General features: G+C 38.3%; 1 protein-coding gene across 1 annotated transcript; it reads left to right on the forward strand.

Moving 5' to 3' along the window:
* The first annotated feature begins 88 nt into the window (after window positions 1-88).
* On the forward strand, window positions 89-13,091 carry ufsp2 (ufm1-specific peptidase 2). Its single transcript, XM_038304782.1, has 12 exons — window positions 89-199; window positions 387-468; window positions 3,862-4,036; window positions 7,681-7,747; window positions 9,631-9,785; window positions 9,927-10,119; window positions 10,208-10,354; window positions 10,475-10,639; window positions 12,108-12,232; window positions 12,319-12,395; window positions 12,578-12,702; window positions 12,788-13,091. The coding sequence occupies exons 1-12, from the start codon at window positions 101-103 to the stop codon at window positions 12,872-12,874; spliced, it is 1,497 nt and encodes a 498-aa protein (XP_038160710.1). The 5' UTR covers window positions 89-100; the 3' UTR covers window positions 12,875-13,091.
* The last annotated feature ends 353 nt before the right edge of the window (window positions 13,092-13,444 follow it).

Raw genomic sequence — 13,444 nt, forward strand, 5'->3', positions numbered from 1 at the left:
AGGGCCGAGTTTTTACGACATTTTAGTGCTCTTAAATGTACCATAATTATTCCGAGGTACATGGAACGCATCTTTGAATGGGCGGAGCCAAAATCGGCCAATGGAAAGATGCGTTCAAAGACACGTTGAGTTACAGACATGTCAACTTCCTTTGGATGAATACAATGAGCTTTCCCACAATTTAAGTTACTTAAACATGGTAAGTTTTCTTATACAGTTTTTAAGGAACTGTCACTGTTTTTTTAGCACATTGTTGAGACTCTTCAGCCTGTAGTCTTTCTCAAATGACATTAATACGCTTCCTTACGTTGGTGAAATCAGAAGTGTGTGTAAATACGGGGAGCTGGCCCTGTAGCTAACCGTCTGGTTATCCTGTGTTATCGCAGGTGATTATCGGCTCCGAGTCGGCGGTCATTCTTCGACTCCGAGGGCCGCTGGAGCTCAAGTGTCAGCTGGACAGCACGGATGGTGTGTTCACGGAGACGTTTTCTAGCAGATTGCACTGCTGCTGGATCTTAATATTACTATTTTTATGTGTTCCTACAAACTGTGAATAGTACCAATCATATTATTATTCATAACAGTAAATCTAAATGTCAGATATAAGTAGTTTGGATTGTAGAAAAGCGCTGTTGGGATTGTATTAAGGCTAGAACAATTAATCGTAATAATGTGATTAATCGATTATTGAAATAATCTTCAACTAATTTAGTAATTAATCGTTAACTGGAGTGTAGAGACTCTTTAGCTGACAGAGAAACCCACCTAGAACAGCAATTATACCAAAATTGTGTATATATATATATATGTATATATGTAAACCTTTTGCTTGTACTTTCACCTGGTTTAATTTAGCAAAAAATCATTTTTTAAGAAACCTTTTGCCATCTGATTGTTGATTGATTCATCAAAAAAATTATTGACAGATTAATAGATCTGTTCAGTAAAAACGTCTGTTAAGCTGTTTAACGCATATATGGTAGTAAATTCTAAAAATGTATCATTAACGTCCTCAAATAATAGAATTTTAATCTAAATTAGTTTGAGAAAAATATTCTGAAGTAGCCTACATGTAGTTGGTTGAGGGAAAAAAAATCCATGCAGAGTAAATACTTAAGATATTGTGATGCAGGGAGGATATCTTTTATCCTTTTCTCTACTTCTTTGGCGATCACCGTGGTCAACAGGATCACGCTCTCTGCTGTTCTGTCAGATGAGCATTCCCCGTCAGACCAGCATACCCATAGTCCAATACACATGCGCAAGACGTCATCTACAAATAGACTTTAAAATACCTCAACGGACGTGTATCCCTTTAGTCATGGACAAAAAAACAACAATTTAAGGTGAGATCAGATGAAGGGACACATGCCCCATGACGTAGTTTAAATTTGTTTTTTTCGTACAAAACTAGAGGGATAAACGGGGAAAAACTAAAGGAATATATATATATTGTACTGACTATGGGTATGCTGGTCTGACCGTGTAAGCTCATCTGACAGAACAATGAATCTTTTATGCCAGAAGCAATCACTTAGAGCAGTTAAAATATCCCCTTAAGCGAGTTTCTTTGCCCCAAACTCAGCAAAATAAAAGTCGTTAAGGACACATACAGGTGCTGGTCATAAAATTAGAATATCATGAAAAAGTAGATTGATTTCAGTAATTCCATTTAAAAAGTGAAACTTGTATATTATATTCATACATTACATACAAACTCATATATTTCAGATGTTTATTTTGTTTAATTTTGATGATTACAAATGACAACAAATGAAAATCTCAAATTCATCATATCAGAAAATTAGAATATTACTGAAGACCAATAAAAACAAAGGATTTATAGAAATGTTGGCCAACTGAAAAGTATGAACATGAAAAGTATGAGCATGTACAGCACTCAGTATTTAGTTGGGCCTCCTTTGGCCTGTATTACTGCAGCAATGCGGCGTGGCATGGAGTCGATCAGTCTGTGGCACTGCTCAGGTGTTATGATAGCCCAGGTTGCTCTAATAGTGGCTTTTAGCTCTTCTGAATTGTTGGGTCTGGTGTATTGCATCTTCTTCTTCACAATACCCCATAGATTTTCTATGGGGTTAAGGTCAGGAGAGTTTGCTGGCCAATTAAGAACAGGGATACCATGGTCCTTCAACCAGGTACTGGTAGCTTTGGCACTGTGTGCAGGTGCCAAGTCCTGTTGGAAAATGAAATCTGCATCTCCACAAAGTTGGTCAGCTGCAGGAAGCATGAAGTGCTCTAAAACTTCCTGGTATGTGGCTGCGTTGACCCTGGACCTCAGAAAACACAATGGACCAACACCAGCAGATGACATGGCACCCCAAACCATCACTGACTGTGGAAACTTTACACTGGACTTCAAGCAACGTGGATGAAGTGCCTCTCTTCTTTTCCTCCAGACTCTGGGACCTTGATTTCCAAAGGAAATGCAAAATTTACTTTCATCAGAGAACATGACTTTGGACCACTCACCAGCAGTCCAGTCCTGTTTCTCTTTAGCCCAGGCAAGACGCTTCTGACGCTGTCTGTGGTTCAAGAGTGGCTTGACACAAGGAATGCGACAGCAGAAACCCATGTCTTTCATACGTCTGTGTGTGGTGGTTCTTGAAGCACTCACTCCAGCTGCAGTCCACTCTTTGTGAATCTCCCCCACATTTTTGAATGGGTTTTGTTTCACAATCCTCTCCAGGGTGCGGTTATCTCTCTTGCTTGTACACTTTTTTCGACCACATCTTTTCCTTCCCTTCGCCTCTCTATTAATGTGCTTGGACACTGAGCTCTGTGAACAGCCAGCCTCTTTAGCGATGACCTTTTGTGTCTTGCCCTCCTTGTGCAAGGTGTCGATGGTCGTCTTTTGGACAACTGTCAAGTCAGCAGTCTTCCCCATGATTGTGTAGCCTATAGAACTAGACTGAAAGACCATTTAAAGGCTTTTGCAGGTGGTTTGAGTTAATTAGCTGATTAGAGTATGGCACCAGGGGCCATCAATTTTGAACCTTTTCACAATATTCTAATTTTCTGATATGATGAATTTGAGATTTTCATTTGTTGTCATTTGTAATCATCAAAATTAAACAAAATAAACATCTGAAATATATGAGTTTGTATGTAATGTATGAATATAATATACAAGTTTCACTTTTTAAATGGAATTACTGAAATCAATCTACTTTTTCATGATATTCTAATTTTATGACCAGCACCTGTATACACATTTTTTTTAATATCTCTCATAAGAAAAGCTGTTGCCATTTTATTCAACAAAATAAAGTTTTTTTGCATTTCAAGTTTTCCATCCTTTAGCACCAGATGTATAATATTTGAGTTTATGAGGCCTTAACATAATCAGTGTGCTATCTTTGTTCTTGAATAATCTTATTTATATAATCAGACACATGTAGTGAACAGAAAATCCATAACTTGCAAGCAAACGAAAGCAAAGACTTACACTAATACAACCTTACAAATGAGATCATTTGCTTAGAGTTAACCAGATCTTCCATTTCCATTTATTGTGCCTTAATTGTTCAGATTTTACATGTTCAACAACTTGTTTTCTTCTATTATTTTAGAGGGATATTATGCTAATCCAGAGACCATTATTTATTTTCAGTCTTTTTAAACATCTTCACTAGGGTTGCCCACAATACTAAAAGCTTTCCCAAAATGTTCCCCCAGCCCTGCTTTCTGCTAATATGAAACACATTGGCTATACTAATTGTGACTGCAGTGAAAGATTCATGTTTATTACCGGTACAAAAAAATAGCCATATCCACTAAAGCATTTTAAAACTGTAATAGCAGCTAAAAGCTGACTGACTCTTTTCTTTTGTTTTCTTCCAGTGGTGTTTATGCAAAAAGCAATCTCCAGAGCATTTGAGGCACTTCGTTTGCAGGTAAAATCCAAATCCTGTGTCCTGGCGATCTGCGACAGTCCTCTTCTTATTTGGCCAAACAAATGTGTTTATGAAGAAATAAGCCCAGACACACCATGTGAAGACATATTTCAGTGGATACAGTAAGTTATGTATTAAATCAACACACTGACCTGTTTTTTTTTTTTTTCTAATCTTACATTTGAGCTTCTGATGCCTATTTCACAAAATCAAGATTAGCAATTAAGATTTTCCAGATATTCTTGATTAATGAAGTGTTGACTCAGTTGCACAAAAACAGTAACAAGCGGTTTACCATCGCAATTCGTTATTTGCAGCTAGCCTGTTCCAGGTTAGCAGTCGAGCGTAGTTAAGCCTGCTGCCATACATGTTCAGTGGGCTGCCAGTATGGGGCCCCCAGGGAGCAGTGTGGGGTTAAGGTCTTGCTCGGACATCCAGAGTGACAGTCTGTGGTAGTGGATTTCGAACTCACAACCTCAGGATTCCAAGCTCTATGCCCTAAACACTAGGTGACCACTCCCGCCCGTACTAAAAAAGATGTGCCCTTTTATGCCAAACATACACTTCTGAAGATGCGGCTAATAGCAGTCATTATTATCTAAAGAACTAAGCCCAACACAAATTCAGGTCAGAGTGAATTATAGACAGGCCTGCCAAACACATAAATTCATATAATTATGGAAATTTTATTACTAGAACACACTTTATTGGTTTAAGAGGAATTACAAAGTTTTCTAATGATACTGCCACCTGATGCAAAAACACAGAATTGCAACACTCTTCAGCTTGTTCTCATACCTCGCGCTCATACTTGACAAGTTGCTTTTTTTTTTCTTTTTTCTTTTTTTTTTTCTCTGTGTACACATTATGTGGAGTTGCCATTGGTGTCTTGAGTTTAGCAGGATGCCATTCGCCGTGGAGTTTCCACCAAATCCATCTTGAATTTTCGGGGCTTTGGTCGTTTGCTTGGTCGGACTCATTTAACATGGACATCTTGATGTCCAAGCTGCCGAGTAAATTAAGGAAAATAGGCTCCAGGCTTTGATCCATCAGCGCTAAACTACTGAGGTGTCATTCTGTCATCAAACCGCATATTAGTCATAAAGGGTCAAATAATAATGGTATTTTTAATATATTTTTCAGTAAAGAAATGACTCTTTAAGATAATCTCTAGTTGTGTTCTCACAGCAGCCTAAAGTGACCCAAATCCCATTTTTTCTTTTTATGTATCTGATCTTTTCTTGACAACCTGAACAACATCGATCTGATTTTTTTTCAAATGCAGCCCAGGCCACTTAGCTATGTGCTCCTAAATCCAATATATATCTGATCTTTTAAAGTGCAACCTGTGCCTGATCGGATAGGTGGCATTCATCCGACCTGCATCATAAGTACTCCACAAAGGTCTCTATTCTTCTGCTAAGCAGAAGCAGGAAGAAAATCAACAATGGCGGACGATAATGCGGAGAGCAGTATTTCATTTTGATTTGCTTAAAAAGACTGTGTTAATGCGCTGGCTCAGGTTAGAAATAAAAGATAACTAGATGCGTTCCAACACTATGATCCATGTTTGCTTCCGTAAACGGAGAGAGCACTTGTTACGAGTAACTTCACTGCATCCTCTACTGGCGTAGGGCTGGGTATTGTTCAAAAATTTTCGGTTCCGGTACCAATACCGATACCGGTTCCTGAATGATGCTTTTTTCGATACCAGTTTTATAATATCAATTCGAAGAAAAAGAAAATTACACAACATAATAAAGTACAAATCTTGAGTATTATTTTAAGCTCTAATTTTTCCATTTACATTTTTCCTCTTACATAAAACATTTTTTTTTCATTGAAAAACAGTTGCAAACAAGTCAGTGTCTAATATTCACTGTTACATTGTGAGGACCTTTTTACTTAGCAGTTTTTCTTAACATGTCTGCTTTCTTAGGAGACAAACAAGCCCATTGAATGGGATTCCTACTGACAGCGCACCGCTGGTATGTGGGAGTCTGAGCGGCTCCGACAGAAATAATATTGGAAGGCAGGATGGTAATCTGGATGAACTGACTGCACTGATTAAGTTGTCAGGTGAATTTTCTCACTTAAAAACATAATAAAACTACTTTATTCCCACTGCAAATATAGCTGCAAGGCAAATAACGCGCGTCAGAGCCACTTTTCGACAGCGCAGCCAGGGCAGCAAAGCTGCTTCAGCCGCGCGTCAGAACTAACTGGTACAAGCAGCAAAAAGGAAGCCGATGCGATTTTGCTGCTCTAACTGCGTCCAGTTTGAAAGCACCATGATTCACTCCGCTCTGGCTTTGCTCTGCCCACGGGCTGCTGAGAGGAGGATGGTCGCGCTGGCTGCGGTCCGCTCTTCTTGCAGTCAAACACCGAGCAACTTTCTGCTCTTAAATTGTTTCCGTGCATGATGTATTGCATTGCGCACTATTGGCATCAGTCTTAATAAAGTGAAGCCGCACTTTTGACCTGGGGGGCATTTTAAAGGGGTTCCACGACACTCGCAACCAGTTCACAACAGATACACATGAACCCTGGCTGTAGGCGTGATCAACTATGTATTTTTCCTGGATGACGCAATCACGTTAAGTGTTACAGCCAATCACCGAAACTTGGTACCGAAAGACGAGGCATGTTTCGATACTCTGTAGAACCGAAGCATTTCGGTCGGTACCATAAAAGAACCAATGTTCGGTACCCAGCCCTAACTGCGCATGCGAGACTGTTTAGTTGTATGAATGCAGTTTACACAGGAGATCACATACAAGTCGCATATATTTGGAAATGTGAATGACCACACAAAACAATCTGATTTCACAAAAAAATCGGAATTGAGGATTAAGGCCTGCAGTATGAAGGTAGCCTCTGATGCTGACTGCGTCCTCGGCAACAGGGAGGCTCAGTCCATGACTTCCAAAGCCTTCCCTCCCTGGTTAAAGGCCAGATATCCTGCTGGCATTAATGCAGGGGATGGTCAGCCAACCTCTGCGCCAGACATATGAGCCTCTTTTAACACCTAAAATAAGGAAGGGGATCAAATAAGTGTGCAGGCATTTTAAAGTCATTAGTACATTGAATCAACTGCAAACTATTCTAATTATTTTGCATGAATATAAAAAAGATGGGTCACCTAGAAAGGGATAAATCATATCCCTTGCTTGGCAAACTTTTTCATTGTCGGATGGCATTCATTATGCATCCCGTGATGTACCAAAGGCTTGATCCTGAGTCTTTCACATTCAAGGGTAAGACTTATACCACAGAGAATAAATGCCAGGATATGTAAGATATTATAGCATTAGTTTCCACTTTAATTTTAAAGTAAAAGCTGTTCATTTCAGAAAAATGACAAGTAACTCTTTAAATTATTGTTTTTAGCTAAAAGAAATGTGTGTTATGAAGTCAGAGTGCTTCCATCATTCTAGGTCAAACCTGGATTTAACTCTTATATTAGATTTTTCAATTCAGACTTTGTGCAATAAGCCTCTGGTTCACAATAGCAATTTTTTAAGATGTTAGTATTCAAGTATTTTCCAGTGGATAGATCAGTTGGCTAGAAGACATTATGCTTCACTGACGACAACCCAGAACAGATGGTCTTTATCTCTAAAAGGCTACAGCACTTATCTTCATGCTTTTTTTTATTGTAGGTTTTATTTAGCTTTTCAAATTCTATTTAAAGTACCTTAAACTGTTATTTTTTTACTTTTTTGGATGTGTTTTAAGCAAGTGTTCCTAAAATCTTTTTTTCTAGAACAAATGACCAGGAGTCCGGTGGGAAGAGAACAACAAAAAAGAAAAACAGAAAATGTTTTTCAGCAGTGAGTATACTCCATAGGGATTCTGTCGCAGGGAACAAAACCATGAAGTAAAACTTTTTGTTGAAATCTTAGTAAAACTTCTCTGTTGTTTGAATTTAAAAACGCACCACAATTTTATGTTGATTTGGAAAAAAAAAACATGTTCTGTTCCTTCAAACTTCAAACATAAACACATTGTTAAACACTTGTCAAATATAAAGAAACATGACAAAGACAAAGAACTTGTTTTTTGCTTTATACTACATGTTTGTGGGATGTAAATATTTTAGCAAAGGACTGTAAGTCAACCATCAGTTGACTGGGAAAGAAAAACAAAAAAAATCTTTTATCGTTATTTATAGATGGCATTAAAATAGAAAGCCTGCTTCGTTAGACCTCATCTTTGTTGTCGGACTGCAAAGCATTTAATGCTGCAGTCTGGCCTCAGCAGATGCTTTTTACAGCCGATAACACTGGAACCCGGAATGTTAATTAGACAGTTTCCAATATGCATCAAGCTCAGGGCCCGCAGTCCTGCATGTTTCAGGCATTTCCCTGCAGTGGCACACCTGACATGATTGGCTTATTGGCATCTGTCACACACTGTGACTGCTGCAGTGGTAAAGCAATCAATTGGGTTGTGTCAGAGCAGAGCTGCATCTAAACATGCACACATGGATCAAACTTTAAAGAACTTGATTAACTGTAACCGCATTGAAGAATTTTACAGGCCCACTTATAAAGCCAGCGTTCTTTCTGAACGGCATACACTGTCAGATTGGCATAGGCTTAGTTTTTATCCAAACTGAATGAATTCCAAGTAACAATAATAAACCACAGCCAATGTTTTCTATGATTTTAAACATGAAAACAAAATTTAACCAAATTTAAAATCCCGTACACAGGTTTTTTTTTTTTATACTATAAAAGTAACTTATTTTAAATTAATATTGACTAATATGGCTTTAACTATAGAGGCTTCTTCTCTCATCATCCCGGAAACTTCAATCATTTCTTTCAACATCCAAGAAATAACAGTATAATCAAAGCTGATTTTCTTTTGTTAAAGCTACAGTGTGTAATAATTACAGGGATATACAGTCAGAAATGTAATATATTATACATAACTATGTTATTTATCATCATCTACGAGCTCAGCCTCTTAACCTTAATATTTGCGTTGCCTTAGAATTCGTTATTTAGAATTACATAGGAGCAGGTCTCGCAGCCATGGAGGCAGACATCTTTGCGCTACGGCAGCGCAGAGCCAACAAACTAGCGATTGCGAGATCGCCAAAACGTCACAACGATGTAGAAAAAATAACGGATATATTTATTATCTTAAGTCTACATGAAATCTATACCCTACACAGACTAATGAAATACTATCTGTAAAATGATCTATGTAAACAAACCTCATCACTTGAGAAGGTAGGTGATGCGGACGTCGTAGAAGACATTTTGTCCCGTAACGTTCACCGTACTGTTGGGGGGGAGAAGCGGTGGGGGGGAGATGTTCATGTTGCTGCAGTCTGCAGTCTGACCGCTAGATGTCGCTAAAAGTTACACACTGTAGCTTTAAAGTTAAAATAAACATTTTTGTTTTGTTTTTGCTAATTGGTACACTCCTGCTAAAATTCACAGAACACCAGCTTTTTAAAGCTGTTCATGAACCCTACTAATGTTAGCATAGCTTTTTGGTGTTAATGCAATGGATAAAAACATCAGCAGGAGCTAGCTGGGTTCATTGCAATGATTCTGAAATTACTAATGTACAGTTTCAGGAGCACAAGTTCCTGAATGTAGATCAGGTTTTCAAATGTTGCATTGTTCTCAGCAAAGATGCACTTTTTGGGATTGGGGATGGAATCAGAGCTGGTGAATGATTGAAGTATTTTCCTTAGAGTGTCTTAAACTTCTCCCTGATGACGGAGGTGACGAAGCCAGGCCCTCTCTCTGCTCCGATCCTCACTAAAACCGTCCAGAGGTCCCACTTTCTCTGCGCAACTCTTCAAGTGGACTGTGCTGTCTGCAGCAGCTGCAGCGACCCCATTAAAGAGTAGGTCTTATCTAAAAGACATTTGACTTCATGTTGCTAATTGGAATATATAAAAAAATAGCATAATGTTGGGGTTGCCACTGGTTCAGCTTTAATAAAATGTTTGTCTAATAGTGAAAGTTTTCTTGTCTGGTTCTGTAGTGGCTGTGGACGACTGCTGGAGGCACTGACTCGCCAGCTGTTTGAGATGGAGAAGGTGTTTCTCCAACATATGAGGGGGACGATGGTGCTTGTCCCAGAGCCCCTTCACTTCCTCCTTCCAGAGCCAAACGGGCTGGTGACGGTGGTCTTTCCCAGAGATCTGCCAGATAAAGAGTTGGAAGCACAGCGCAGGGTACAGTTTTATCACCATCAACAGTCTGGTCTGATAAGTAAAACAAATTTCAGCAGGCAGTGACAATAATATACTTTTCACAAAACAGGAGCTTCATAAACAGTTTGAGCTTCCTGATGACAAGCCATACTTCAGAAGAGCAAACACTTTTCACTTTCCTAATGAGCCTTACAAAGACGGGTATCTCCGAAACCCTCATGCGGTTCTCACTCACCCTGCCCTTGACAATGGGAAGGTAAATTCACAAAGCAATAATAATGTTTTGCATCTTTTTAAAGTTTTTAGTGTTGTTACACTACAACAAATCAGAACTCAGGAGAAGGCAGTGTTAATGTTTTTGTTTTTTTTTCTTAAGGTATACCTGGTCCAGGGAATTTACAGCTACCACCACTATATGCAGGACCGCATGGATGACAATGGGTGGGGCTGTGCCTATCGGTCCCTGCAGACCATCTGCTCCTGGTTCAAGCAGCAGGGTTATGTAGAGAGATGCGTTCCCACTCACAAGGAGATCCAGCAGGTTGACCCTGTTTATTAATCTGATTCCCATTGAAGCATATCTGCATGTATGCTGGGTTTTATGAGTGGAAAATATCCCAGTTTAACAGTGTTTCCCTTTTTCCTCTTTTACAACTACATCCTGCCTTAGGATTTATATTGCTCAATAGAAATTCCTGTCTACCTACATACAGGTTGACTAAATCAAAGCATTTGCTTTTGATGAGAAATTCAAAAGGCTTCTCTGAGTGATAATAATAGACAACCATAGAGTTACATCAAAAAAGATTAAAATAGAATTTTTGGTTTTTATTTTTTCAAAAAAGTTATACCTTTCTTAATCATCACAGACTATTTTCATTGAGAAAACAGGAGTCAGAACCTTTTTATTGCTGGCCAAATTTTTGCCATGTTTCTGCTAGTAAATTATAAGTAAAATCTGTCTTTGATGAGCTTTTTAGGTTGAAGGCCTCCTAGTCATCATCACCCTAATGTGCAGCATTACTTTTACTTTCAGTTAGTTAAAAAATAAAAATTTACACAAAGGGTAAAATTAAAAGATCCCTTCATGCAGAAATCTGTCAATTTCCATATTTCTAGTATCAACAGTATTTTTTATGTAGCGCTAATTTAAACAAAAAAGGAAAGATTAAATCTGTCAGGATTCAGAGATGTTAGGATTCCTGCTCCAGTTCGCATCAGCATCATGTAGTATTAGATGTAGTATTAGAGGCCCACACCACCATTGTGTAAAATATTGAGGCCTCTCAAATTTTTGCTTTTCAACATAGAATTAGTCCATGTTTTATCTATGAGGATTTAACTGCTCTGTGCGTAAATGCTATTCTAAGGACGTACTGTTATGTAACTTGAAATCTATAAGTATTATAGAGTTTGAGTTATGTAACAACATGGCATATTGCTCTTAAAAATCCCTTTTGGGAAGACGGGGAGGATATTAAATTCTGATTTGCAATATCTGTGGTGTTTGTACTGTAGGCACTGAGAAAAATACTACTGCAGCTGATGAAATGTATTGATATGCAAAGCAAACATCTGGATGGAGCTGTTGCTGATTTGTTTAGTTAAAAAGATCCATGGAGGTTAACAGATGTTTGTGTTGACAGAGAGAAATTAAATTTAAATTAATTTCAGATGTCCCATTCACCTATCCATCATTCCTTAATCCCTCTCAATCTCATCCTGGGTATCGGATCTTTCTTGCAAAGTGTACAAACTCAATGCATCCTTTTCTGTGTTGCCAATCATATCTCAAAGATATTTTGGTAGAGACATTTTCTGTCTAACATTGAGGAAACATCGCTATTATACATTGTGCTTTCAAAAAACCTCCAACTTCTCTTTTAAAATGAACAAATTTAACTTTAGTACTTTTTTAGGGTTTCTGGTTGAAAGAATATTTTCCTCTTAAATTTGCCCAGTTGTGGTGTTTAAAATGTCAAAGTTTAACTGGCGTTCTTGTTTTCCAGGCTTTGGTGGATGTTGGAGACAAGCAGGCGTCCTTTGTGGGGTCCCGTCAGTGGATTGGATCCATTGAGGTTCAGGCTGTTCTAGACCAGCTGCTTGGAGTCACGTCGAAAATCATGTTTGTGAGGTTGGGTTGCGTTCCTTTACACAGCCTCTTAGAGAATATTCCTCTTCAATGTTGTAGAATAATCAACTTTCTTCTGTCATCTTCAGTCAGGGATCTGAATTGGCTTCCAAGGGAAGAGAACTGGCCAATCACTTTCTGTCTGAAGGAACCCCAGTCATGATTGGTGAGCTGATACATTAAAACCACATTAGTTTGAGTCTCTTAATGCAATGTTTGTTTTAAATCCTGAAATCCCAGAAATAAGTATTTTGTTCAGTTAAAATGTGTTTAAATTTATGAAAAATATTATTTAGAAACCCCAGCTAAAGTTTTTCAATGTTTCTCTTTTTATTTTGTGTTTTATAGGTGGGGGAGTTTTGGCTCACACTATCCTGGGCGTAGCTTGGAGTGAGACCACTGGTGAAATCCGCTATCTCATCCTGGATCCACATTATACCGGAGCAGAGGATCTTCAGGTTATTACAGATAAGGTGAGACGGCCAGCAGATTTCTCAGCTAATTTGATAAGAATTGATATGCAGGTCCTGATTTTTATTTGAATGTTGTCTTCCACAGGGCTGGTGTGGCTGGAAAGGACCAGACTTTTGGGATCAAACTGCATATTACAACCTGTGTTTACCCCAGAGGCCAAGAGTGATTTGAGCTGAAATAGACTTTCAGATGAATTTCACTTAACAATGGTTAAAGGCTGAAAATATAAATCCAGGTTTCTTACCGGTAATTTAAACTGGATTTGCCAAGCTAGTCATCACATAACCAGAAATGCATTTTGTCTATTTCTATTTCAAAGAATTGTCTCATTTGTTATGGATACTGATGTGCTCTCTCAAATAGTCATTAAAGATATAGCTTTACCTTAGATCTTTGTGAGATTATTTGGTAATCTGGGTAAGTTCCTGTGAGTAGAGGTTTAGGAAGTTAGTTTATTTCTGCGACGCAAGAATAGGACTGCTTTCTGTTATATTTCTTTGCCTGTACTAATTGCTATAATACTGGGATGCCTTTATACAGTCGGTGAGGTTCAGTTTTAAAAGTTGTTTAAAAGTTAATTTGTAGATATTTGATTATTGTAGACCAGACTCACTGATTAGCAGACCCAACCTGATTTAAAACATTTATAAATTACTGCATGTTGTCCAACGTCTGTATCTAACTTCAAATTTCTAATATGGTAAAGCCTTCCGGAGCGTCTGGACCAGGCTACATGTGATA

The sequence above is a fragment of the Cyprinodon tularosa genome, unplaced genomic scaffold (genome assembly GCF_016077235.1).
Source record: "Cyprinodon tularosa strain WSP-4 unplaced genomic scaffold, ASM1607723v1 ctg540, whole genome shotgun sequence".
Taxonomy (NCBI): Eukaryota; Metazoa; Chordata; class Actinopteri; order Cyprinodontiformes; family Cyprinodontidae; genus Cyprinodon; species Cyprinodon tularosa.

Excerpts from the sequence above, each read along its gene's own strand:
- ufsp2 (XM_038304782.1), top strand. The coding sequence starts at position 101 with ATGGAAAGATGCGTTCAAAGACACGTTGAGTTACAGACATGTCAACTT. Across the intron at positions 4,037-7,680 it reads GACATATTTCAGTGGATACA|AACAAATGACCAGGAGTCCG; the intron begins GTAAGTTATGTA and ends CTTTTTTTCTAG. Across the intron at positions 10,355-10,474 it reads CTGCCCTTGACAATGGGAAG|GTATACCTGGTCCAGGGAAT; the intron begins GTAAATTCACAA and ends TTTTTTCTTAAG.